The following is a 27,617-nucleotide window of genomic DNA, read 5'->3' as shown; positions in this document are numbered from 1 at the left end:
CAAAATGTCGATGATGGGCGAGTTGAACTACTTCCTTGGGTTTCAAGTGAAGCAACTCAAGGACGGCACCTTCATCTCCCAAACCAAGTACACGCAAGACTTGCTGAAGCGGTTTGGGATGAAGGACGCCAAGCCCGCAAAGACTCCGATGGGGACCGATGGACACACCGACCTCAACAAAGGAGGTAAGTCCGTTGATCAAAAAGCATACCGATCAATGATAGGGTCTTTACTTTATTTATGTGCTAGTAGACCGGATATTATGCTTAGCGTATGCATGTGTGCTAGATTTCAATCCGATCCTAAGGAGTGTCACTTAGTGGCGGTGAAGCGAATTCTTAGATATTTGGTTGCTACGCCTTGCTTCGGGCTCTGGTATCCAAAGGGGTCTACCTTTGACTTGGTTGGATACTCAGACTCCGACTATGCTGGATGTAAGGTCGATAGGAAGAGTACATCGGGGACGTGCCAATTCTTAGGAAGGTCCCTGGTGTCATGGAACTCTAAGAAACAAACCTCCGTTGCCCTATCCACCGCTGAGGCCGAGTATGTTGCCGCAGGACAGTGTTGCGCGCAACTGCTTTGGATGAGGCAAACCCTCCGGGACTTTGGCTACAATCTGAGCAAAGTCCCACTCCTATGTGATAATGAGAGTGCTATCCGCATGGCGGAAAATCCTGTTGAGCACAGCCGCACAAAGCACATAGACATCCGGCATCACTTTTTGAGAGACCACCAGCAAAAGGGAGATATCGAAGTGTTTCATGTTAGCACCGAGAACCAGCTAGCCGATATCTTTACCAAGCCTCTAGATGAGAAGACCTTTTGCAGGTTGCGTAGTGAGCTAAATGTCTTAGATTCGCGGAACTTGGATTGATTTATAGCATACTTGTGTTTATGCCTTTGATCATTTTCCTTATGCATTTTGTTGCTTGCTGTGGTGCTCAAGGTGTACAAACACTCCCTGGACCTCACAAGTCCGTTGCAAAGTGATGCACATGTTTAGGGGGAGATGTGTTACAACTTGACCCTTTGAGACTAATCCTGTGCTTGAGTTTGATGCTTTAGTCTCAAAGAAGGATTGAAAGGGAAAAGGTGGACTTGGACCATGCAAGACTTCCACTGCACTCCGATGAAAAGAGTAACTTTTCCAAGTTCATCTTTAAACTCTTATTGCCAATTTTGCTCTTAATTGAAGAAATTGGTGAGGCAATGAGGTTAAAGGGCCAAGATTGATCCCGTTTTGGTGCTTGATGCCAAAGGGGGAGAAAATAAAGGCCAAAGCGATAAATGGATCAGCTACCACTTGAGAAACCTTGAAAACAGTAGGATAGAGCTTTTGGTTTGTCAAAACTCTTGCATTGTCTCTTTTGTCAAAAGTTGGCCTCTTGTGGGGAGAAGTGTTGATTATGGGAGAAAGGGGGAGTTTTTGGAATCTTGAATCAATTTTCTTTGGAAAACCTCTCTTTATGTCTCTACAAGTGGATTTGACTTAGAGATAGGATTTTGAGGTTGATTTGCAAAAACAAACCAAGTGGTGGCAAAGGATGATCCATATATGCCAAATTGAATCAAAATAAATTTGAGTTTTTATTTGAAGTGATATTGCACTTGTTCTAGTTGCTTTATGTTGTGTTGGCATAAATCACCAAAAAGGGGGAGATTGAAAGGGAAATGTGCCCTTGGGCCATTTCTAAGTATTTTGGTGATTGAGTGTCAACACAAGTGCTTAAATGTGAATCTATGCACATGGGTGGACAAAGTGCAAAACAAGAGTAAAGGTATGTTTCTAAATCTCAGTACATTGGTTTTGTGTACTAATATACTTGTCTAAGTGATTGGAAACAGAAAGAAGAAGAAAAGAGAAGAGTTGGCTGTGTACAGCCAAAAGGCTGTTTCGGTCTGGGGCACCGGACTGTCCGGTGGTACACCGGACAGTGTCCGGTGCGCCAGGCTGCCTCGAGTGAAGAGGCCGCTCTCGGGAATTCGCCGACGGCGTACGGCTAAAATTCACCGGACTGTCCGGTGTGCACCGGACTGTCCGGTGTGCACCGGACTGTCCGGTGAGCCAACGGTCGGCCGGGCCAACGGTCGGCCGCGGAATCCGCGCGCGACACGTGGCCGAGCCAACGGTCGGAAGGGGGCACCGGACTGTCCGGTGTGCACCGGACATGTCCGGTGCGCCAACGGCTCCCGCATCTGCAACGGTCGGCTTCGCCATTTAAGGAAGGAAATCGGGCACCGGACAGTGTCCGGTGTGCACCGGACTGTCCGGTGCGCCCAACGACAGAAGGCAAGAAAGGCCTTCCAGATTTGCTCTCAACGGCTCCTGGCTGCCTTGGGGCTATAAAAGGGACCCCTAGGCGCATGGAGGGAGATGCCAAGCAACCTTAGAGCATTCTTGATCATCCACACTCAGTCTTTGCGCATTCGTTTGTCATTCTCAGTGATTCGAGCTCCGTTCTAGTGAGAACTTTGAGATAGTCTTTTGAGCTCGATTCGTGGCCGTGTGTGTGCGCATTTTGCTGTGGATTTGTGTGTGTTGCTTCCCTTCCTTACTCCGTGATTCTTTGTGAAACATCAAAAGTGTAAGGGCGAGAGGCTCCAAGTTGTGGAGATTCCTCGTGAACGGGATAAGAAAATAACAGCATAACACTGTGGTATTCAAGTTGATCATTGGATCACTTGAGAGGAGTTGAGTGCAACTCTCGTCCGTTGGGACGCCACAACGTGGAGTAGGCAAGTTTTGTACTTGGCCGAACCACGGGATAAATCACTGTGTCTTCTCTGTGTTGAATTCTTTATGATTATCATATTGTGCAAGACCTTCTCTTTAGCCACTTGGCAATTATTGTGCTAACGTTCAAACAAGTTTTTGTGGCTATAAGTTTAAGTTTCATAGGATCACCTATTCACCCCCCCTCTAGGTGCTCTCAGTTAGTCGCTCGGGAGCGCCGGTCATAGCCCCGTTTAGCCGGTACAGTTGCTCACCGGAGCGAGGCCGCGTTCACCGTCGTTGTGGACCTTGGTCTGCGAAGGAATAGAAGATTGAGGACCTATCTGCAAATCGTCAGAGACTCTTAAGAATAGTGACTGAACTCGTTTGCAGTTAAACAGAAACGCGAGGGGCCCTATGCAAAGTAGCCAGCGCGCGGGCGCAGGCGCGTGTTTCCTGTGTGGTTGGGCCGGTTCGGGCCAGAATCAGCCCACTACTGTTCCACATTTTCCTTTTTCTTTTTCTCTCCAGCTTTAGAAATGTGTAGGAAATTACAAAAAAATCCTAAAAATATGAGACCAATTTTCCTAGTCTTCTTATTTTCCCTAGAATTTAATAAAAATAGTTTCATGATTTTTAGGGTAAATTAGGAATTTTAAGGTATTTAAAAATAGTTTAAGATAGTAGTTCTGGATTTTTAAAAGATAAATGATAATCCCAAAAATGCTCAAAATTTTTATATGAGTTCCTCATATTATTTAGAAGCCTTGAGTAGAATTTGGGTTGATTTGGACCTTGTTTGATCACCAAACCCAGAAAACCCCCCTGCCATGTGAACTCCTTTACCAACTCCGGAAACCCTAAGTTCTCGGAGTTCCGTGAAGGAAAGTTGTACTCAAGACTTAGATAATAAGTTTATATTATCTTTGCACCCTCATGAGCATCCCATGACATTCATTTTTATACATATATATGGTTATGATTAGAACACGAGGAAGAAGTGGAAGCCACTAAAGAGCAAGTACCACCACCCTTGGAAACACAGGCTGAGAACTGTTTCTACTTCGATATTTGTGGATCTGAGCCTGACTCACCCATAAACAAAGGCAAGCCCCGATGCATTTGCCACCCCCCTCGTGTTTTAAAATCTTTTTCACTTGCTTGATGCATTAGGTGATAGGAGTTGATTGCTAAAACAATTCCTGCATTACCTTCCTTGAATTCAATTACCTTCCTTGATCACCCGTTTTACAAAAGATTTTTGATGCTTAGCATTTCTTTAGAAAAACAAAATGTTTTGTTTTTACAAAAGATGATGTGGCAAAAGTGGGTGGGATGTTTTCGAAAATAAAAACTTGATGGTGAATCCATCACGGCCGTGATGGATTCAACATCGGAAAAGATGTACCTCTGCCAGGTACCAACCTTTGGGGTTAAAGGATTAAGCTGAGACCGGGCGGGTGACTTGCAAGAGAAAGAGAGTCTCGGTGTAGTGTCTCCGTCTGAGTCGATTAAGGGTCGTCTCGATGTAAGCCTGCTGACCGAGGACCCTTTAACTGGTCACATGCCTCGTCATGGGTAAGCTTTGCCTCGGGTGGACTAAGGCCAGAATAAGATAACACGAAATGGGCGTGGAGCGGTGGCGAGAGTAGCGTGTACCCTCCATAGCAAGAGGCTGGACAGTGGTGTATCTGTGCTCTCGGTTTGCGTGAACCTAATCTGGTCTTAAGAAACTCGGTGGCGGGTTGACATATGCAAGGGTTAAGTGCTACATATGTCGTGTGATCGGAGATCCTTAGCTGAGTATAATCAATTCGGATCGCCGTACCTCCGCGGTTATGGAGACTTGGCCACTGACTTACACGTAGCAATCCAGTGAAGATGAAGGGTTGATAAGAAATTGGCTAGTGCAGGTCAAGTGATTGAACTAGGGTAGAAGAACTCTAGCTGCAGGTCATTTTACTTAACCTGACAATAAAATTGGATTTTAAGGATCCACTTTAGTAAGCAATTCTGCAAACAGAGTCTTTGATTATTGAAAAGCCTTACCTTGACTCCCATATAACCAGCGTACCCTTGAGAGTCTTTTCCTTAGTCGGGTAAGACTTGCTGAGTAATCCCATACTCAGGGTTTATTCCCCCGTTGTTTTTAAGTGAGGAGACAACAAACTTTTGTTGTTTTTGTACCAAGGTGGTGAAAAGTGAAGATAATCAAGAATGAAGCTGCCGGAGGACCGGGTCCTCCTTAAAAACTTTTGTGTAAAGAACTCAATGGGAGGAGTTTTTACCTCCCAGGTATTGTAATAATACTTTTCTACACTCGCTTACACTCTGGTCTGTATTATATAACTTACTCCTACTTTATAAATAAATGTAAGTTTATGTAATCACTTCCGCATTTCCGCATCTCCGATGAACATATTGTCTGTCAGACGGGTGAAACGTTCCTGGAAAGGTAAGGGAAAAGATACCGAACTTGTCAAGTGATTCAGGAACATCTACAGGGTTGTCTGATGTCTGTTGGACAAGGACAACTGTAGGTGGGCCTAATAACTTGGGAGGTTCCGTCACAGCTCGCGTCCTCAAGCCGTCGCGGACTAAGTCTTCACCAACACGCTTCAAGGTCCTCCCCCTACGACACGGGGGCTGGGCCCCACGCGTCATGCAAGCTGCCCCAGGACAGAAGAAGCCAAACCGCCGCGCGCGGAGTGTGTAACTGCCCAGCGGTTATAAGCATTCCTCCGTCTTCGCCTAAACCAGCGGGTGAAAGGGCGGACTGCCATGCAGGCGGCATGCAACTGCACCAAGGGGGCGCACCCTTTCGACTTCGACGCATCCAGCATGGAGGCCCAGGCCCACACGTCATGGAACCGGCGCGCCGGTTACTACGTGCAAAAAACTGCAGCGCCACTTGCGCCAGCGCCGCGCCTTCTCGACTATGGAACCGGTGTCGCGACTCGAGGCAACCCTGCTCATGGCCCAGCGGTGCCAACCAGGCACGCCGGTCATGGGTCAGTCAGCCGCGGGAGAAGGCGTGACGGTCAACATGGCCAAAAGTGGGTCGGCGGTAATGGCGGTGGCAGGCGGGCGGAAGCAGCAGTCAAATCGTCTGCAGGCTCACGTCCCCTCTTGGAACAGCGAGAGAGCTCTCCCACGGCGTGAAGGCGAAACGCCCGTTCCTCGAACGGCTCGCGCATGCACAACGGCTGCCCCGCGAACCACTCGTCCCGTCACAGTAACTCTGCGGCAGGACAGGCGACACCTTTGGCAGGCGAAGCGCGTGCTTCACCTCCGCCATAATGACCGCGTCAAAAAAAGTGCTCCACGTCGTTCAATTTCGTATCATTTTCCTATTCCCCTTTCTCTCTCTTGCTACAAGGACCGGGAAAGGGGATACTCCGAAAGGGATCCTTCTCCGCGAAGGAAGCGGGCCCCGAGCCCCCCTACTGATCAGAGGTTCGAAGGCTGGCCCCTCGGAAGGGTTCGACAGCCGCCTCAGAGCACCCGGGCTCCGCGCCCACTACTGGTCAGAGGTTCGAAGGCTGGCCCCTCGGAAGGGTTCGATAGCCGCCTCAGGCCACTCGGGCGCCCACTACTGATCAGGGGTTCGTAGGCTGGCCCCCCGACGGGTTCGACAGTCGCCCCAGAGCACGTAGAGTGAGGGATGACTCTGGGTACGTTCGATACATAACCAAGGCTCGGTCTACGCTCCCGAGGTACCCTAGGACATTTCTGAGACCAACAGGAAAGATTTTGTAACGGAATCCCATCAGAGGGAGGCATCGAGCCCTCGGACCCTATCGAACGGGACCGGGTCCGGCAAATCACCTGCAGGTACTTTTTGAGCGCGCCTCTGGGCCACTAGCCGACCCTTATCGAACGGGGCACGGGCATCCACTCGGATCACCCGTTAGCAACTCACTGGAGACACCATGTTCGGCGCCCACCGAGGGCAACATGGCGCTTTCCCCCCCTCCTCCTTGCGGAAAGGCGACGCAGGGGCGTACGAAAAAAGCCGAGTCTGCCCTTGACCGTCCTCTCGCCCTGTGCAGAGGCTCAGGGGCTGCTCTCGCAAACCCGGCTCTGGCCAAACCGTTGACAGCGTCAACATACTAGCCCGAGAACTCGGAACCTGACTATGCACCCGGGCAACGACCAGTTCGCATGAGGGAACAACCAGACCGGCCGAGCCATCACGAAAGGCATTAAGACCTCGAAGGAGTCAAACCACTCCTCCGAGGCCTCGGGGGCTACACCCGGTGGGTGCGCTCGCGCGCACCCACCAGAACAAAATGCAACCGAGAAAGGCCGGTCCCCTTGCAAAAAGTGCTACAAAGCCTCCAAGCGAGTACCCACACTCCCTTTGAGGCTCGGGGGCTACTGTCGGGGACCGTAATTAGGGGTACCCCCAAGGCTCCTAATCTCAGCTGGTAACCCCCATCAGCACAAAGTTGCAAAGGCCTGATGGGCGCAATTCCGGTTAAGGCTCCGCCCACTCAAGGGGCACGATCTCGCCTCGCCCGAGCCCAGCCTCGGGCAGGAACGGAAGACCAAGGCAGATTCACGCCTCGCCCGAGGGTCTCCTCAAGCAACGGGCGCACCCTCGACTCGCCCGAGGCCCAGCTCGGGTAGGCTTCACGGAGAAGCAACCTTGGCCAGATCGCCTCGCCAGCCGACCAGATCGCCGGAGCATTCAATGCAAGGATCGTCTGACACCTTATCCTGACGCGCGCTTTCCAGTCGACAAGGCCGAAGTGACCGCAGTCACTTCGCCCCTCCACTGACTGACCTGACAGGAAAACAGCGCCGCCTGCGCTGCTCCGACTGCTGTGCCACCTGCCAGGGTGAGGCTGACAGCAACCAAGTCTAGCCTCGGGCGCCATAGGAATCTCCGCCTCGCCCGACCCCAGGGCTCGGACTCAACCTCGCCTCGGACGACGATCTCCGCCTCGCCCGACCCCCGGGCTCGGACTCAGCCTCAACTCCGGACGACGGTCTCCGCCTCGCCCGACCCCCGGGCTCAGACTCGACCTCGACTCTGGAAGAAGGTCTCCGTCTCGCCCGACCCCCGGGCTCGGACTCAGCCTCAACTCCGAAAGACGGTCTCCGCCTCGCCCGACCCCAGGGCTCGGACTCAGCCTCGACCTCAGAGGAGTCACCACCTCGCTCAGGCCGACCACGCCACAAAGGGAGGCCATCATTACCCTACCCCTAGCTAGCCTAGGCTACGGGGAACAAGACCGGCGTCCCATCTGGCTCGCCCCGGTAAAACAAGTAATGATGGCACCCCGTGTGCTCCATGACAACGGTGGTTCTCAGCCCCCTACGGAAGCAAGGATACGTCAGCAAGGATCCGACAGCCCCGACAGCTGTGCTTCTACAGGGCTCAAGCGCTCCTCTAACGGCCACGACGGCCACATGAACAGGGCCCCAACACCTCTCCGACAGCCACGTCGGCACGTATATAGGGCTCTAGCTCCTCTCTGCTAGACACGTTAGCACACTGCTACACCTCCCGTTGTACACCTGGACCCTCTCCTTACGTCTATAAAAAGAAGGTCCAGGGCTCTCATACGAAAAAAAAGGTGGCCGCGCAGGAGAACGGGGAGCCTCACGCCCCCTGTCTCTCTCTCCCTCGCGAGCGAGCGCTTGTAACCCCCTACTGCAAGCGCATCCGCCCTGGGCGTAGGACAGCACGAGGCCGCGGGTTCCCCCTTACTGTTTTCCCCCCTTGTGTCTCCGTCTCGCGCCGACCCATCTGGGCTAGGACACGTAGCGACAATTTACTCGTCGGTCCAGGGACCCCCCGGGGTCAAAACGCCGACATCCCCTAAAAGCCAAAAGTCAAACCAAAGGGCTGGATCCAGAAAGCAACTTTTCTAAAAGCCGACTTTCTCATAATGTAAAACTAAAAGCACCCCTATACCTGCTTTTAGTTGCTTTCAGATGGAACTGTGAAAACATATATCGAAGAAATTTTAATAATTTTTAGTGCTTTCGACCAAACAGTTTTAGCTTTTTAACAGCTCACAGCCCACAACAGCTTTTCCTATAACTCACAGACCACAACAGTTTTTTTCACAGCCACAGCCCAACCAAATAGACCCTTTGTTTGCAAGTCAAGACGACAACTAACCAAGCCAAATGGAGGTGCTAGAACACTTGGTAATCGAACGGTCGAGGACTAACAACGACATATGTTGAGATTGCGGAGGAAGCGTATCAGACACACTAGTGCTGGCTTTCATAGTTTAGGCCTCAAAACCACCGGACGAACGGTTTCTCGGCTTTAGGCCTCAAACTTGGATGCAATTCTAGCGAAAACTAGAGGTCTCACATGGCATCCTCATGAAACTTGCGTCGATGCGAAGCAAAAGAAGAGCATGTGAACGTCAGATCTACATACCATAACACCCTTGGGGCGATGAGACGAGCATGCACCACGCTGATTGTCAGGCCAGGGCTTCCTAGGTGTGGCGCCAGTGCACCACTGTGGGTTGACGCACGGACAACGTGTGCCACGTCCTGCGATGACCTTGACCGTCCACAAGTGCAGACGGCCTTGACTGGCCACAATGTGCGGGCGACGATGTTAGGGAATGGCGCCTACACCTACTACAGTATAGTAGGCGGTGTTAGACTGACCCCGCATATCTTGTAACACGCTCTCTCATGGTCTATAAACGGGAGAGAACAACCCTTTCATAGGGAGGACTCTTTTTCACGCGCATACACACACCACACCTAGCCATTTTCACATCCAAGCAATACAAACAAGCCACTCAGAGGACATATGGTATTACATTTTGGCGATACGAACCTCTCTAGATTGGTGCCTCCTGTCCATCACCCATACCGCACCCTCTCTCATTAACCTAGAGTTCTTTGTGTCTCCATCGAGGTCCTGATATCGTGGTGATCGTCTAAACCTTTGCCAAATCCAAAAGGGGCGCTCCCTATACCCCAACCGACAATTGTTGTCACCATCCATGCCCCTTTATAGTGCGCTCAAAGGGAAAATAAAGATCACATCGCTAATCTATGTGTTCATCAACCTATTGATATTTGGAACTAGTCGATACTTAACCTTCTTGTTTATCTTTTGAAAATCGATAATTGGTTCTCATCAATAGGAACACAAAAACCATATAAGCTCTCAATCAATCACCATCACATGACCTGCTAAATTTGTGTCAATAAGAGCATCTCCAACAACAAACACTAAAATAGAGTCCTAAAATTTGAAATAGGACCATATTTAGAATGTTTAGGGTCTCAAAAGAAATGTTTACTCCAATAGTCAGGCCTTAAATAATGCTATTTAGGAAATAAACCATGATATTAGGAAATAAATGGTTAGAGATTAAGTAAAAATGAGGATAGGGCTCCAGTATATAGGTACTATATTTAGGACCCGAGAGACCGAGCCCTATAACCATTTGATGAAATTTTATAAAATAGGGCCCCTGTTGGAAGGATGTTTTATGGTTTTGAGCCTTATATTTAAAATAGGACCATGTTTAGAGCCTCTCTTGGAGATGCTCTAAACCAGGCGTTAGTCACGATAATCTAGTGTTGTTATTAATCATCAAAAATCTAACTAGAGATCTAGATGTTTTTTAAGCCCTAATTAAATTGCCATGGGAGTCGAAATATTCGAAAGATGCATGTTGTGAGCTCTTTGCACCGGCAATATGCAAGTTCATTATTATCGCTCAGACATGACTGAGCGGTAGGCTCCAGCTAATAGTTTGTTTTAAATCAAGAAGTTCGTTCAGTATAATGCCATTAGTCAGCAGATCATTCTGTCGAACTGTACTCTGAACTTGTATGCTATATATACACTTCTCTTGTCATGAAAAACAGCCCAAGTTTTGTGCAAACATGTCCAAGATGGGAAGGAAGCCGCTACAAGGAGTTATTATCTACTCGAACCCCAAGGTTCGCGTCAACCGTCCGATCAGACAGCGGCCGGTTGAGGTACTGCATACAAATCGCAAATTCAGCATCTCAGCGAGTAGTCCCTTTTTTAAAAAAAATTAAAAAAAACTCGGAGCCATATATTTTCTTAACTGATTTTATAAGCAAAAGTATTTTGCGATTACAACAGGCTTAGGGCATAATGGCATATGTTCAGATGTCAGTGCCATGAGCCCAACACGTAGACATGTTCTGCCCGGTCCTAGTTACCCAAATCTCAAGCACAAAATGTCGTATAAGTAGCAAGATCCCCCTGATCAGTGCTTATCAAGCACGCTTATTCAATCTGGCTAGGGTGAGGCTTGTAAACAGCGGTGTTCAACACGCTACACCATCTCCTTCACAACCGTCACGGGGCAGGCCGCGTGGTTCACAATATACGTGCTCACGCTCCCCATCAGAGCCCTGCGGTCAGGCAACGACAACAACAACATCAGCTGGTGGTGGTAAGGAGACTGATACAGAGCGCTAGGGCAAGGTCGGTCGGTCAACCGATCTGGAGTGCAGGAAGGCTTTTGAGACCGTAAAATTCAGAGGAAACGAGCAGCTCTGCATGTTTACCTCTTGAGCGTGCTTAGTCCTCTGCTCCCGACGACCATGCAGCTAAGCGGGACCAGGTCGGCTGCTTCGTAGAGCTTCTTTGCTGGGTCGCCGTACAACACCTTTGCAAAGACTTCGATCTGCGGGTTGTGCAGTTTCGACGGCTAAGCAATCAGCTCGCTCCCAATAGCAACTTCCAGAAAGAACTGAACACTGAAAAGGTGTGAATGAATAGAACGAAGCCACGGCACATCCATACCCCTCTATGATTTGCCGCTCGAGTGAGGATCTCGATCGTCTCCTTGTCCGGTGACACACCGTATGTCCTGGCGACGTCTGAAAACTCGGCCAGAGGGATCAATGCTGCAACACAAAAGAATTTACATCAAATCAACTTGAAACGAAGCAAGAAGAGAGAAGAAAGAGGCGCTGCGCCGCTACTCACGGGAACCACTCTGCTCCCAGAGATGAACGGCGCCCCGCTCGTTCTGGCAGGAGCTGTTCACGTGGATGAGTATGAGCCTGTCGCCGTTCCTGGCAAGGTTCGTCGACGCCCACCGCAAAGCCGCTTTGCTGCACGACGAGAAGTCCACTGCGACTCCGATGTTCCTCCTGGCCATCTCCCTCTCTCCCAACTGATTAATAGCAACAGCAGCCAACAGGCTACTGATTTCCAGACCAGTGTGCCTGACAATTAAAAAGGCAGTGAAGTTTCAGGTATGGTGTTCCCTCCTGCTGGCCTGGCCAGATCCTTATATATATATATGGAACAATTGGATCTATACCATTAAAAGATCCAAACTTTAGATATATATCATGGATCCCACATGTTATTGACTCATGTGGACCCACATGTAAGTTAGATAGTAATGGTATGAATCTAAAGTGGTGATCTTTTAATGGTATGGATCCAAATTTCCCTATATATATATATAAACAAAGAGATGCGACATGGAAATACCAGACAGAACGAGAGAGAAATACCGACGTTACCTTTCCTTACTTTTTTTTCCCGAAATTCCTTCCCCATTTCAAATGGACGGTCTTTATGCCTGGGTTTCCTTTACGTGATTCCTTATCGTCACTTTAGCAGCCTAGAAAACATGTTAGAATACTGGCTTCTGCGAATGAATGAAGCTGATAACAGTGAACAAAGTAAAGATTCCCGATGCAAAGCAAAAAAAAAAAAAGTTGGCAGCAGGAATGTTATTCCAGTTTTTGCATACAACTATCAGCGCAGCTGCAGATTCTAGCACATCGATTCACCTGCAAAAAAAATAGTGATCAAGAGCGTAACTCTGATGTAATACTGATTATGACCAGAAGAGGAAGTACCTCAAAAGCCATTTACTTTTCAGCTTTTTGGAGCTTCTGGCCACCAAAAGCTGCTGCGGATTGCCAAACGCTCAGTTTTTCAGTCAGCTTCTATAAAATTCGTTTGGGTAAAAACCATTCAACATCAACATAAACACATAAACGGTTGAGTCGTTGCAATAGTAGAAATCCGTCACTTTCTAGATCCTGAGTCCTATGGACACCTTTATCTTCCTCCGCACGTAAGCCTAATGATATTTAGATTCTCTACACAGCCAGATTCTCAGAAAAGCTGGTCAGAAAAAAGCTGAACCAAACAGGCCCTTAGGAATAAACTACAATGAGATGTTGCCTATTCGAATGAAATGAGAGGTAAGGACTTCATTGATTCTTATATTTTAATAAATTCTGCTTCATGTGACTGACTGATAGCTAGGGCCGGAAACGAGCCGGGGCTCGGCTCGACGCGGCTCGATGCAGCTGCGAGTCGAGCCAGGCTCGGCTCGATCATGTTGCGAGCCTGATCGAGAGGCTCGGTAATGGCTCGCGAGTCTCACACTAAATCACGTTTAGAGTATAAATTATATATTTTTTATTATATATAAGATAAAAGTATAATATATTTTTAGACTACAATATAAGTGTATCACGTATCAAGTTCAAGAAATTCAATAAAATAGTTCAAAACATAATAACAATATGGTATAATAGTATACTTGCCGTTGTTAGCTCGGCTCGCGAGCTGGATCGAGCCGGCTCGGCTCGCAGTTCTGGCGAGCTGTAAAACCAGGCTCGGCTCGAGCTCGTTTTGGCTCACGAGCCGGCACTAGCCGAGCTGAGCCTCACCGAGCCGGCTCGTCGAGCCCGGGCCAAATTTCCACCCCTACTGATAGCAATATGCTAGTAGCAAGAAGAATTTGAAGGATGGCACCATGCCTTTTCTTTTCTATATATTAAACGCGGGAGCAAAGCCTGCATCCCGTTCGTCCACGTCACCACTTACCTTGCCAGCCACACACGATCTTCATCTGACGTCGAACGAGTCAGCCTCCGGTTACAGCGTTAGAGCCTTCTAGACAAAGTCGTCTTCCCTAGTCACACCAGGTGATTGGTCTCCCACCCCTCGCCGCGTCAAATGAACGCCGGCAAGAGCTCCCCACCTCCATCGTCCCCACAAAAAAATGCACCCTTGCTCGTGATGTACTCCCCCTTACTGCCCCTCCCCTGCTGTCGTTCCTTTGCCTCCAAACAGTGATGTCACGACGCACATCAGTAGGAGCTATTTCCTTCTCCTGTCCCCACCCCCGCCTTAGACGCAGCTCCGCGTCGTCGTCGCCGCCTCCATGCACGCCGCCATCTAGCCGCGCGTCGTGCCAGCGTGACTTCGTTGTGCGCCTACACCAGCCACGCCACGACGTAAACAACACAGCCTCGCCCTGCTCCACCTCCAGCTTCTAGTCTCGCATGGCACCCGCCTACCAAGAGAGCATCACCCTCGTGTTCTCGCCCGGGTCGGTCGACTTTCTCCTCTGCTCGCGTCGTGCCACGGCCGTCGCATCGCCCTTTACATCGCATATATTTTCTGCATCTCCAGTCGCTCCTTCAGACCTCGCTATACCTCGCCGGAGCTTGGTTCTAATCCGTGGACAAAGGGGAAGGCGGTGAATAAGGGAAAGATAGCGAAGGAGAAGCTCACGGGCGACGATACCCACGACGGGAAGCTGGCTTACGTGATGTGCGGGTCAGACGAGTGTGGGCATCACTAAAGGACAGCAAGGCATTGGCCGGGACAAGTCTGGAGATAATGAAGAACATGACACCGGAGAAGCTGATGCTGAAGAAGAACGCGGAACAGGAGATGGAGCGAGGCGCCGTTCGAGTCGTCTGAAGCAGGCCAGTACTAAAGTAACTGGGCCGTGGTGGGTGAATTAAGCCCATGTAAGAGAGTATATGTAAGCGGTGAGAGAAAGGAAGGGGATGGAGAAAACTGAACTCTGTAATTCCTTTCCTCTTCCCCAAGGCCAACTACTTCAGCCGCCACTCTGCTCTACTTCTCCGTTCTTCTCGTTCTTATTCTCTGTGGAGTGATCGGAGTTGTTAACAATTGGTATTCAGAGGCTACGATTTCTGGCAACTTCCTTCGTCGCGCGCTGGATCTTCAGCCAAACCACGGCTACTTCACCCGTTCACGTCGTCGGCAAGTCGTCATGAACCCGGACATGCAGATCGTCCTCGACGAGATTTCCAAGCGATTCGCCGACCACGATGCCAAGTGGGATCGGCGGGCGGCAGAACAGGACGCACGCTGGGAAGCGGCGTTCTCGGCGTTCACCTCGGGACAGGAGCAGCGCATCACCGCCATCGAGCGCACCTCTGGGGTGTTCGACGACTGGCGCACCTCGATGGAAGGAGTCGTCGATGATCTGCGCTTGGAGGTCGGCAAAATCTCCAAGCACTGGGAGAGGGCGCTGGTGGACAAACCTCCGCCCATGCTCGGAGTCCTCGCGCCTACTCCGGCTGCGGTCGCGCGCCCATCGGCCGGACATGCAGCCAACCAGCCCCACGGGCACCACGCCGACTTGATGAACCGGGAGGATGGGTTTGGGTCAGTGACGACCCTGCTGCATCCCCCGGTAAAGGGTACGTCCTCACCACAATTTCATCAGCATGTTTTACATGGGTCATCATCGTGTCACCCGGCGTTGCCGTTGTCACGTGCTGAGGACGACCAGGGAAATGGGTGGGGAGGTGCAGTTAGAGGCCGATTACCTAAGCTCAATTTCCCTACCTTTGATGGTTCAAACCCCAAGCTATGGATTCGGCGTAGCCAGGATTATTTTGATATGTACTCGGTGGAGCCTGCAGTCTGGCTTCGTGTGGCTACCATGCATTTTGTGGGAGCCGCTGCTCGTTGGCTATCATCTTTTGGTGAGCAGTATCCAGCTTCATCGTGGTTGGGGTTTTGTCAGTTACTGTTGGAGAGGTTTGGCAAAGACGAGCACGAAATTTTCATTCGTCGCTTGTTTCACATTAAGCAGACCACATCGGTTTCAGAATATGTAGAGCAATTTAATTCTCTAGTGGATAATTTGACTGCTTATGGGAAGCCTATAGATCCAATGTACTTTGTCCAGAGATTTGTCGATGGGTTGCGGGCTGATATACGTGCTGCTGTTTTCGTTCAACGCCCACCTTCTTTGGATGCTGCCTGCGTGCTTGCCCTGTTGCAGGAGGAGGTGTCGGGCCCCGAGAAGAAGGAGATTCGTCGTGCCGACTGGGCATGGACTGGCAAGACGTCGGGTAGGGGACCTTTTCCTCTACCTCTTCCACCATCGTCGGAGAAACGGGGTGTACCTGAGGGCCACACGGGGGATCATTCACGTCCTCAAGCCTTTGATGATAAGATGGCGGCACTGCGTGCGTACCGTCGAGCCAAAGGGTTGTGCCAACGCTGCGCTGAAAAATGGTCGAAAGATCATCGTTGCCCCCCAACGGTCCAACTTCATGTGTTACAAGAAGTCTGGGATTTATATCAAGCTGAGGATGAATCTGAAACAAGGAGTACAGAAGCTGCCCCTCCTGTTGATACAACTCAGTGCTTGTCGCTCTCGGTCGCAGCAGTGCAAGGTGTTGAAGCATCGAACACAATGAAATTTCAAGGCTTCATTCAAGACATTCCAGTTCTTATCTTGATAGACTCGGGAAGTTCTCACTCCTTCTTGGCTTCCACGGTGGCCAGTAAGCTGACCGGTGTGTCCTCATTGGGTTGCCCTGTAGCAGTCAGGATCGCAAATGGTGGAAAGATGCAGTGTTCTCACCAGTTGTTGGGGGCTTCTTGGTCAGTTCAAAATTATGAATTTGTGTCAGATTTCCGGGTGTTGGATCTGTCCACATATCATCTCATTGTGGGAATGGATTGGCTCTCGCAACACAGCCCCATGAAGGTCCATTGGTTGCACAAATGGATGTTGATTCCCTATGGTCAGTCATCTGTTTTGCTGCATGGGGTCACAGCAGCATTACTGCCAGGTGCTGTGGTGGAGGTAGCAAGGATAGACACTGGTGGTCCTTCCTTTTCAGATATGAATCTGCCCCCTCTATTGGTTGAGCTGCTCTCCGAGTTTGCTTCAGTGTTTGCCCCTCCAGTAGGTTTACCTCCGGCACGGGAGTGTGATCATGCAATTCCTCTGGTTCAGGGTGCAACGGCCGTGCATGTCAGGCCTTACCGTTACCCACCCGCTATCAAGGATGAAATAGAGCGACAGGTGGCAGTAATGCTTCAATCTGGTCTCATTCAGCCGAGCACAAGTTCCTTTTCATCATCTGTGCTGTTAGTTAAAAAGAAGGACAATTCATGGCGTTTTTGTGTGGACTTTCGCCATCTCAATGCTATCACCAGGAAGTCAATATTTCCGGTTCCCGTGATTGAAGAATTATTGGATGAATTGGGTAAGCTTCGTGGTTCACCAGCCTCGATCTTACTGCCGGTTATCATCAGATTCGGCTGCTTCCATCCGACACGCACAAGACGGCCTTCCAGACCCATTCCGGCCAATATGAATTCCGTGTCATGGCTTTTGGACTAACAGGTGCACCAGCAACATTTCAACGGGCAATGAATGTGACCTTGGCTCCCTTGCTGCGCCGTTGTGTACTAGTCTTTTTCGATGACATTCTGATTTACAGTGAGAATTGGAATGCCCATCTTGTTCACATTCGTCAAGTTTTGGAGCTGCTGGCAAGGGATAAATGGCAGGTCAAAGTGTCGAAGTGTTCTTTTGCGCAGTCTCAGCTGGCGTATTTGGGACATGTCATTTCAGCTGACGGGGTAGCAACAGATCCATCTAAGATTCAAGCTGTCGCACAGTGGAAGACACCTGGCAATGTTAAGGAATTGCGTAGCTTTCTCGGGCTAGCAGGGTATTACCGGCGGTTTGTGCGCCATTTCGGGGTCATTGCCAAACCATTGACATTGCTGTTAAAAAAGGGGGCGATATTTCTCTGGACATCAGACCATGAGTCGGCTTTTCAAGCACTGAAACAGGCATTGGTGACAGCACCGGTTCTGGCTCTTCCCAATTTTTCCTTGCCTTTTTGCCTCGAGACAGACGCCAGTAATGTGGGAGTGGGTGCGGTGCTGATGCAGGCAGGCCATCCAATTGCTTATTTAAGCAAAGCCCTTGGTCTCAAGCTGCAGGGACTGTCAACATATGAAAAAGAGTTTTTGGCCATAATTGTCGCTGTGGATCACTGGCGTCATTATCTGCAGTTGAAAGAGTTCCAGATTCATACTGATCATCGTAGTCTGATTCAGCTTGATGAACAACGTCTCCATACACCGTGGCAAAAGAAAATGTTCACCCGTCTGTTAGGGCTACAATATCGGATTGTCTATAAAAAGGGCATTGACAACACTGCTGCTGATGCACTATCCCGACAACAGCACACGATGGAATCTTGTTTGGCCTTGTCGTCGGGTACACCACTTTGGATAACTGAAATGGCTGATTCCTACTCACAAGATGCAGTGGCATCAACAATGATCACCAAATTAGCTCTTGATCCAAATGCAGTGCCCAATTATTCATGGAACGATGGTCTCCTGCGCTACAAAAATAGAATCTGGGTAGGGTCTGCACCGGAGTTACAGCAGCGTTTGGTTGCAGCCTTCCATGCGTCGGCGATTGGTGGTCATTCGGGCATACCAGTCACTTATGCCAGGTTGAAGCAATTATTTGCATGGCATGGTATGAAGAAAGCGGTGCATGAGTTTGTTCGTCAGTGTCTCATTTGTCAACAAGCCAAGGCCGATCGATCTCGATTGCCCGGTCTATTGCAGCCATTACCAGTACCAACGTCGTTGTGGCAGATTATTACTATGGACTTTATCGAGGCACTACCGGTATCGCAATCATACACATGCATTTTGGTTATTGTCGACACTTTTACCAAGTATGCAAACTTCCTCCCTCTTAAGCACCCCTTTACAGCTTTATCGGTGGCTCGCCTATTTCACGATCAGGTGTACAAGCATCATGGGTTGCCTACGTCCATAGTGTCTGATCGGGATAAAATCTTTCTTAGCACATTATGGCAGGAGCTCTTTCGGTTGGCCGGTGTCCAACTTCGCATGAGTTCAGCGTATCACCCTCAAACGGACGGTCAATCAGAAAGAGTAAATCAATGTCTGGAAAATTTTCTCCGTTGCTTTGTGCATGCGTGCCCTCACCAGTGGAGTAAATGGTTGTCTGTTGCACAATTTTGGTATAATTCTTCCACTCATTCAGCCACTGGTATTTCACCGTTTCAGGCGTTATATGGCACGCAGCCTCGACAGTTTGGCATTTCAGCAGAATCCACTGTCAGTTCGCGTGATCTGAGTTCCTGGTTGCAGGAGAGGCATTTGATGTCTGAAGTGATAAAACAACATTTGGAAAGGGCCAAGCACCGTATGAAACGTCAAGCAGATAAGGGCCGATCCGAGCGTTCTTTTGCTGTTGGAGACTGGGTTTTTCTAAAGCTTCAGCCATATGTTCAGTCGTCCATAGCAGTAAGGGCACACCAAAAGCTGGCGTTCAAATTTTTTGGACCGTTTCAGATTGAACAGAGAGTTGGCTTGGTTGCATACAAGTTGCGGCTTCCAGCCACATCCAAGATTCACCCAGTGATCCATGTTTCTCAGTTGAAGCGCGCAGTCGGTTCGGGGTTTGTGGCTTCCCCTTCATTACCTACTAGGGATTATTGTTTCAGTGTTCCTCTTAAAATTCTGCAGCGACGAACTGTTACTCGTGGTGTAAACTCTGGTGTACAGGTCCTGGTGCAGTGGTCCTTCATGCCACCAGCCCTAGCGACTTGGGAGGATGAGCAGCAGCTACGTATTCAGTTTCCTAATGCCGCTGCTTGGGGGCAATCAGCTATTTTAGCAGGGGGGAATGTGGGCATCACTGAAGGACAGCAAGGCATTGGCCAAGTCTGGAGATAATGAAGAACATGACACCGGAGAAGCTGATGCTGAAGAAGAACGCGGAACAGGAGATGGAGCGAGGCGCCGTTCGAGTCGTCTGAAGCAGGCCAGTACTAAAGTAACTGGGCCGTGGTGGGTGAATTAAGCCCATGTAAGAGAGTATATGTAAGCGGTGAGAGAAAGGAAGGGGATGGAGAAAACTGAACTCTGTAATTCCTTTCCTCTTCCCCAAGGCCAACTACTTCAGCCGCCACTCTGCTCTACTTCTCCGTTCTTCTCGTTCTTATTCTCTGTGGAGTGATCGGAGTTGTTAACAACGAGTTCAGACCACTGACAGCCACAACCTTGCTGAGCATGTGAGTTCACCGGGTCGCTAATTGTACGCTTGCTGGGCTTAAGCCAAGCTGATGGAAAGCTACTCACTTGAATATTCACTTCCATTGTTCTATTCGATTATGACAGAAAACTTGATTATATTTTCTATATGTTTTAAACTGTTGTTGTGACGATAGAGGTGCCCAGAAATCTCTCTGTATTAGTCTGCCCCATATCTGTTTTGTTTTTTGGCTCATCTCATACTATACACACCATATGTTTGTTCAAATGGCTATGACGAAATCATGTTGCAGTACATGGTAATAGAGTAATAGTTATTTTTTCAAATGTTGTTTTGTCACAGCCTTGAACTTACTACGTCATTGATATTCGTGGTGGCTTAGATCTTAAATGTTTTCAAAATCAACGTGCATACCAAGCAATTCGCAAGGGCAAGTAAGCCAAGTTTAATCTCTACTCGAAAGGATAGTAGTAAAATTGTTGGTTCCACAGCATTGCTAATGCAGTTTGGTTCTGTGTTTTTTCAATGTTCATAAACCACCAACTGTATAATACATTATCCAATTTGATATTTCCTCTGATAAAATACTATTCTATAATCAAACCACTGTATGTTGTCCAGACTCTAGAGAACATGAACTCTGAATATAGAGACTAAAATTTATTCAAAAATTAAACTTTTATACTTATACATATCCTAATACAAATGATAAACTATGAATCTAGCACCATGGCGGCAGCGCGCAGGTGCGTGCGGCAGCTACTAGTGTTCATTATAATCATGTCCTTGTTTACAGATGATAAACCTAGAGAAGCAACATTTGGGACATAATGCAATCCATTGGCGATTGTACAGAAAACACACCCAGGACAACGATGTGCTATGTGACAAGAAATGTATCTTCCACATGGAATTGCTTTATGCCCTGTGAGAAATAGCACCGGCCACCGGGCTCCATACTTCCATTATATTCTTGCAAAATACTCTAGCAAAACATTGGACATCACTGCTTTCAAAAAACAGTAATACAGCACCTACTGAAAAGCCAATTCAAGTACCTACTTCAGTTAGAAATGATTCAAAATATCTGCTATTCAGCACCACATGGTTAACTCGCTCTTCCTTCAGAACTAAAATATATTCTACACCAGCTCTTTGCACTTGAATGACACACGGTAGATCCACCAGCTGCCCAGCATTCCAATGAGATGCAGCACCCTCCCATCTACTAATTCAATGGTTCCAATTGAAAAAAACTTGTAATCTTCAGTAATAATATTTCTTGTACGCATGTACTGCAGAAAAATATGCAATGTTTAGTTCAAATAAATTAGCACATAAAGGAACATACTAACACAGGAAAGAAAATAGAAATCTGAATATTGATGTGGATGTGTGTCATTATTTGTGTAATAGACAATTAATTCAATTAAATCCATATTTGCAATTATTAAGTCATAATTCAAGGAAACATCCAAAAGTTGGACTCACTAAAATTTAAGAAGTATAACTCAACCAAATACTACCTCCAACTCGATTAAAAAAAACTTTAAATTCCCCTTTTTTACGTGTGTTGCTGCGGAATGCATGGGAAGAACTGCAAAGCCTTAGTCTAACAGTTTTGTCGGACTACTGGGTCTGTGCTCATTGATATATCATTTGCCATGGTGTAGTTGCACTAAAACAGTATGCCCCACTTATCAAATCATCACTATAAGTCACTAAAGAGGAAAATGATCTCAACAGAAAAATACAAAAAAGAGGGAAAATCATTCACCATCTCCAATCCTGAAGCAACCGAGACAGTTAAGTAAAAAAAGGTATACAGAGCTAGTATAAAGAATCTCCCAGACATTAGAACTTTGTAATTCTTCATGAGGGTCCTTAAAACATTTAATACTTATGCCTAAAATACAGTAAGGAACTACCTTAAATACTTACAGAGGTGCACAGTTTTTTCCGAGAAAATAAAAAAGCACAAAACTCAGAACTCACGAGAATAAAACACTGAATCCCCAAAGGCCCAAACTTTGTTTATCCAAGGTCAGCATAATCCATCCCTTATGTGCCATTGAGTGGCATATGGGGGATTTTTTTGTGTGTATGACATGTGGGGCCTGTGGCACACAAGGGACGTGTATAATTTCGCATGTAGGGAATTGCCCCTTGATTGGGATACTAACAAATAATCTAAAACAGACCCAAAACTGTCAGGGCTGTGATCCTTTTTTTAATCAATTGTAAGTTTTTTGCATGTACGAAACTCATAATCCTAATGGTAGGATCGCCCCCCCAAAATTTTTTTTCAAAAGAATCCATAGAGGTCCCTTTGACAAACTTAATATGGTGATTTTTATTAATTGGTTCGAAACTAAATAAAAAAATGTCAAGCTTCGGGGCTCACGGGACATTTCAGGACATGTAATGTAAACAGTAAAAAAGGTGGTGTGAGTGAAAGTTACAACCATATTGAAGGCATTTCAGAATCAGAATGAGACGCAACCGATGTAGGACTACTGTAAATCCAATTTAAGTGAAAGTGCCTCTAGCTGAGTTGGTTAAGTGGTCTGAGTAGCACTCCTCAGGTCCTAGGTTCGACTCCCCGTGGGAGCGAATTTCAGGCTGTGGTTAAAACAAAAATCCCCTCGTCTGTCCCACGCCAAAGCACAGGTCTAAGGCTCAGCCCCGGTCGTGGTTGTTCTCACATGGGCTTCGATGCCGCTGTGTATGGGTGGGGCAGGGGTTCAGGGGTTTTCTCGACCTGTGTGAGAAGGTCTTCTTCTTAATACAATGCCCGGGGGCTGTCTTACCCTCCGCAGGTCGAGTTTTAAATCCAATTTAAATTGCAAGTGTGCACTACAACCCTAAGACCTAAAGGAGAAAAAAACAAATATGCATGAAACTCACCTCCTCCTTCGACACAGCATGGTTTTGACCCACCTCCCTATGATGAAGCTAAAATAATTAACGGTATATTAGTTCAGAAGGAAAAAAAACAGATTGACCTCCTGTGAGTCAACTTTTGCACGGCATGATGAAATCTAAAACATCATACATTGTTGAGCAACACAAATCAGTAGTTGCAAACATATTTATTCATAAAATAACATCAACATTTGACTAACCTCCTGAAGAAACAAATATATTGAATAGCGGCTTGGACTTGAGCAGTAGAGGAGAAGCAAAATATTTAGGGTGAGACTTAATGGGCTGTGTAACCCAGACATAATCAGAAAAATCAATCCAACTGGCAGCTGAAGTTTCCTGACCAAAGGCCAAAATGAACCAAGCTTGGTTTTCAAAGACCCCTGGGGTGGTCCAGCTATGGCTTTTGATGGTTGCTCTGTGAAACCAAATTAGAAAAAGAAACATCATTTCGTAGGGAAAACCAGAAAAGACTAAAATCAAGAACATTAACATCCAATTTTTCTATCAATGTTTAACAGAAAAGGCTCTACAGGTCTGAACGAAAACTAGTTATTAGCAGCTAGCTAGGAATAAGTCTGTACAATAGAAATAAACCAGATTAAAGGACCAGACAACATGAAGGGCTTGAAGTAAGTTTTATTCTGAACCTGTTATCTATGTCCACAAGGCCAGTTGTTTTTTTCCAAACATTGCAAAGTTTAAGCAACAAGTGGTCCTTTACTATGTTAAGAAACCAGTCATTTTCCCAAGTGTTGCAGATTTTGAATTTGCACAACATTTTAGTGCTAGCACTTTAATCATGTGTTAGAAAATTGTTGTTGCTATGGTCCATGAGCCTTTGTATGCCATTAACCACTCATTGAGATCCTTTTATGTTTTCTCTGTGGGGCAGTGAAAAGAAAACATGTACTTCATATTATTTTCGATTTATCTAGAGGGAGAATTTCACCTTTTGTGGCAGCAGTAACCTGTCCCTGATGAAGCGTCATCGCTAGCATGGTGCTTGTTCCAAATCCTTTGATCAGATTGAGGCCTAGAGGAAAACAATACACAATATCATTGAGAGTTAGCCCATGGAACTGTCACTCTAGAAGTCTAGGGGTCTTGACAAAAATAATAATAATAATACTGCTCCCTCCGTCAGTGAAATAAATCAAATTCAAGTTTTCGGTAAATCGGTAAAGTAAAGCATATATCATGCTTATTAAAACGACGTTAAAACGTCGTTTAAGCGACGTTTAAACTATAAAACGCTGCCAGAACACCGAAACGCTAAAACGTTTAACACTTGCGCGTAAAACGTCGTTTTACGACGTTTAAACGTCACGTTTTGACGTTTAAACGCAAAATAGCGTTAAACGCCGCGTTTCGGGCGTTTTACTTCCGCCAGCAAATTTTGGCCCAGCGGCCAGCCCAATTAGGGAATAGGGATTCCGCCCGCCCAGTCCGTCCAGTCCGCTGTAGCCGCCGCGGTGCCTCCAGTCCGCGCCGTCCCTGTCCCTGTCCGCCCACGCCCATCTGGTGCAGCCGCCGCGGCGCCTCCAGGAGTCCAGGCCGCCATCGCCTGTGCCAGGCAGCGCCATCCCTGTCCGTGTCCGCCCATCCGCCGCCCCCACAAGGCCACAACAGGGACGTCCGCCACCCGCCAAGCAGGGCCAGTCCGCCTGCTCGCTTGCTCCAGCACTATCTGGTATGCTCAAGCACTATCCCCATCAGACGACGTTTAATCTATCTGGTATGCTCATTGCTCAAGCGAACAGCATTGCATTCAGTTGATGTTGCTCGCTTGCTGTTGCTTCAGCACTTCAGCAGTTGCTCAAGCGAACAGCTTGCCTGTTGCTCGCTTGCTGAAGGATTGAAGTGCTGTGTTCTGAACATGCATTCCATTATTGCAGAATAGATTGGAGGAGAAATGGCTGATTTTAGCACGGATGATGTTGGTTTAGATGATTTGGATGATGGTTATTGAGTGCTTGAGTAACACATGTGTGCTTGTGGTTGTGGACATTGCATTCCACTTTATTTTGCACAATATTATTATGTGAACTTATGTTGGTTGTTTGGTATTTGACTTTATGTTATTGTCTGAAATTATTATATATTGAAATTTCTCTATGTTGTTTAAAACTACGTTTAAACTTTGTTTAAACCGTTTAAAAGTTAAAACTCCACCCATGAGCGTTTCAACGTTAATAACCTTGGCATATATACTACAAAGCAAGCATATACTAAATCAGTAAAGTAATTTGCTGAATGCGCAGGTAAACCACATAATGTCCGCCCAAATTCATGATCGATAATAAATGGCATACTACTAATGTCGAGTGCGACAAACATGGCGCGCGATCGTAGGGGTAACCTGACAACTGCGGCCGGAGACCAAGGGCCACTCTCGCGGCGAACGAAGGGCCGAGCCCCGCAGCGCTAGGCTGGATCTGGAAAGCGGGGCTTGAATAGCGCGCCAGGAAGTGGCGAATGGGGCTGCCGGCGACTGGTGCGCCGGAGGAGCAGGAGGACGCAGCGGCGGAGGAAGAGGAGAAGAAGGCGGGCGTGGAGGCGGTGGTCTCGGTGGCGGCGCTCCGCCGGAGCGAGGCCGCGACGGCGTCCCTCGCCAGCCGCCGACACGCCATCATCGTGCGTGGCCTTTCTCGAGTAGCTTCTTGCCGTATTTCGTCCTCCCGCGCGCGCAGGCGCAGCGGAAGAGGATGTTGAGCGGCTTCGCTTCGTGGAGTCGGACTATCGGAGACGAAGAGGTTGGGTCGCGTTGGGCTCAGGGTTAGCAAAATCGGTCCGGAACCGTGGTTTTTGGGCCGGTTTTCCATTCACCTACTTGATATAACTTAAACTAATTTACATCATAATTCATTTCAACACATATAAATTTTATGGTCAATAACAAAGTATCCAAACAAAGTCAGACTCAAAAACGGTTTCCCCACCGATTTTCAATATTAAAAAACTGAAATAATATAAAATTTTAAAAATGATAAAAACTTATATGCTTTCTTTAATAATATATAATATCTCATATTTTTATTTAATCATCATTTTCGGTAAAAATATGGAATTTCGTTTTAAAATTTAAAAGTCTAGGCAAACAACAAATTTTGGCTAAAAAATCCTAGAACAACATTTTTCGGTGAAAACAACGATAGTCGGCTCGAAAACAACATCGCTCAAAAATTTGAAAACTGGTTTTTAATTAAAAATAAAAACCATATGTGAAAGTTGCCTAGAGGTGGGTGAATAGACAATTTAAAACCTTTTCAACAAAAGCTAGAAACAAACTGGGTAAAACCGGCTAAGCTGGTGTCAAAACCGGTTCAACCGGATTGAACGAGCTCAACTTAAGAATGAGATATAAAACTGAATTGGTCTCGAAATTCACCCAGTTAACTTTGAAAATGAGATGTTCTAGATAATCCACAGGGTTCAAAGTAGTAGATCTGAGAAGGGCACTTCTCAAAATCCACACACCAAAAAGATATAAACAAATCTTCCACAGTATGGTGAGAGAACGAAGAACACAAACAAACACAATGAGCAAGAACACAAGAGACACAAAATTTATCCCGAGGTTCGGTCACACCACAAAAGGTGTCCTACTTTCTCGTTGAGGTGCCCACAAAGAGCCGGGTCTCTTTCAACCCTAATCCTCCTTTCGCGGACCACAAAGGTCAAGCCCACACACTAATCTTTGCTCAAACGAGCGGGTAATACAAACTTTCTTGTGGTCTTCCACAAGATTTGGAGACTCACAAGAGACACCTAGTCGTCTAGGAGCTAGAAGCTCCAAGAGTAATGAATCCACAAAGAACTCGATGTAATACCAAAACTCGAATGAAGAAGAACAAGAATGATTTGGAGATGAAGCACAAAAATCGTAGCTCTTCAATCTCACTCAAAGATTTCTCTCCAAAGATTTGAAATGGGAGAGGCAAGAGATGTGTGAGAGAGAGTGGGAGGTGTTTCTCAGGTTAAGAATGAAGTTTGAGTCGTGCTCTTGTATGGGAAGAGAGCTAGGAGTGAGTATATATAAGTGGGGCTCTAAAACTAGCCATTTTTACTTTTCTGCACAAAAATCGGTTGAGCCGGTTTTCATAAAGTAGCGCACAACTTTTTGGCTGACACAGCAGACTGGCAGAAAAAGTGAACAATACAAAAAACCGGTTGAACCGGTTTCCACCAGACTGAAAACCGGTTGAGTGACCGGCTGAGATGGTCCAAAAACCGGCTGAGCTGGTTTTTGAATACCAACCCGAAACCAACTGAGCCAGTATTTGAATACCAGCTGAACCAGCCTGAAAACCAGCTGAACCAGTATTTTCCAAGAGCAATTTTGGCCAAGATAGACTTAAAAAGGTTGTACTACATACTTTCACTAAGTATTAACAAGGGTTGAAAGTCGCCTAGAGGGGGTGAATAGGGCGAATCTGAAATTTACAAACTTAAGCGCAACTACAAGCCGGGGTTAGCGTTAGAAATAGAAACGAGTCCGAGAGAGAGGGCGAGAAACAAATCGTGAGCAAATAAAGAGTGAGACACGAGAATTTGTTTTACCGAGGTTCGGTTCTTTCAAACCTACTCCCCGTTGAGGTGGTCACAAAGACCGGGTCTCTTTCATCCCTTTCCCTCTCTCAAACGGTCACTTAGACCGAGTGAGCTTCTCTTCTCAATCAAACGGGACACTAAGTCCCCGCAAGGACCACCACACAATTGGTGTCTCTTGCCTCGGTTACAATTGAGTTGATCACAAGAAAGAATGAAGAAGAAAAGCAATCCAAGCGCAAGAGCTCAAATGAACACAAGTCACTCTCTCACTAGTCACTATTTGATTG

At 47.3% G+C, this 27,617-nt stretch overlaps 2 protein-coding genes across 4 annotated transcripts; both read right to left on the bottom strand.

The window, feature by feature from the left end:
• Window positions 1–10,790: 10,790 nt before the first annotated feature.
• LOC103634867 (universal stress protein A-like protein) lies at window positions 10,791–11,960 on the bottom strand. The gene is made up of 4 exons (NM_001150615.2): window positions 11,682–11,960; window positions 11,496–11,599; window positions 11,258–11,376; window positions 10,791–11,101 (listed from the first exon to the last, which is right to left on the bottom strand). Exons 1-4 carry the CDS (start codon window positions 11,854–11,856, stop codon window positions 11,023–11,025), a joined length of 477 nt encoding a protein of 158 aa, NP_001144087.2. The 5' UTR covers window positions 11,857–11,960; the 3' UTR covers window positions 10,791–11,022.
• Window positions 11,961–20,498: 8,538 nt separating this feature from the next.
• LOC100276747 (uncharacterized) lies at window positions 20,499–25,564 on the bottom strand. Of its 3 annotated transcripts, XR_556731.3 has the most exons (6): window positions 25,139–25,564; window positions 23,729–23,812; window positions 22,977–23,194; window positions 22,759–22,806; window positions 20,914–21,146; window positions 20,499–20,836 (listed from the first exon to the last, which is right to left on the bottom strand). XR_556731.3 is itself a non-coding variant. In NM_001165643.2 (5 exons), exons 1-5 carry the CDS (start codon window positions 25,410–25,412, stop codon window positions 20,994–20,996), a joined length of 777 nt encoding a protein of 258 aa, NP_001159115.1. In that variant the 5' UTR covers window positions 25,413–25,509; the 3' UTR covers window positions 20,834–20,993. The 3 variants fall into 3 exon arrangements, 2 of the variants coding, with proteins under 2 accessions (XP_008654716.1, NP_001159115.1); NM_001165643.2 differs by having other exon boundaries at window positions 20,834–21,146; window positions 25,139–25,509; XM_008656494.2 differs by lacking the exon at window positions 22,759–22,806 and having other exon boundaries at window positions 20,499–21,146; window positions 25,139–25,563.
• Window positions 25,565–27,617: the final 2,053 nt, after the last annotated feature.

Source organism: Zea mays, chromosome 8, assembly GCF_902167145.1.
Source record: "Zea mays cultivar B73 chromosome 8, Zm-B73-REFERENCE-NAM-5.0, whole genome shotgun sequence".
NCBI lineage: Eukaryota > Viridiplantae > Streptophyta > Magnoliopsida > Poales > Poaceae > Zea > Zea mays.
Note: the sequence above shows the minus strand (reverse complement) of the source record. Positions and strands in the feature narration are given on the sequence as shown.

What these genes read in the sequence shown, in the direction of transcription:
- LOC103634867 (NM_001150615.2), bottom strand. Translation starts at nt 11,856, where the DNA reads ATGGCCAGGAGGAACATCGGAGTCGCAGTGGACTTCTCGTCGTGCAGC. An exon ending in GAGCGGCAAATCATAGAGGG is followed by an intron (nt 11,377 to 11,495) that starts GTATGGATGTGC and finishes CACAACCCGCAG; the next exon opens with ATCGAAGTCTTTGCAAAGGT. An exon ending in GGACTAAGCACGCTCAAGAG is followed by an intron (nt 11,102 to 11,257) that starts GTAAACATGCAG and finishes GCCTGACCGCAG; the next exon opens with GGCTCTGATGGGGAGCGTGA.
- LOC100276747 (NM_001165643.2), bottom strand. Translation starts at nt 25,412, where the DNA reads ATGATGGCGTGTCGGCGGCTGGCGAGGGACGCCGTCGCGGCCTCGCTC. An exon ending in TATATTTGTTTCTTCAGGAG is followed by an intron (nt 22,807 to 22,976) that starts GTTAGTCAAATG and finishes TAATTATTTTAG; the next exon opens with CTTCATCATAGGGAGGTGGG. An exon ending in ATGCTGTGTCGAAGGAGGAG is followed by an intron (nt 21,147 to 22,758) that starts GTGAGTTTCATG and finishes ATTTTTCTGCAG; the next exon opens with TACATGCGTACAAGAAATAT.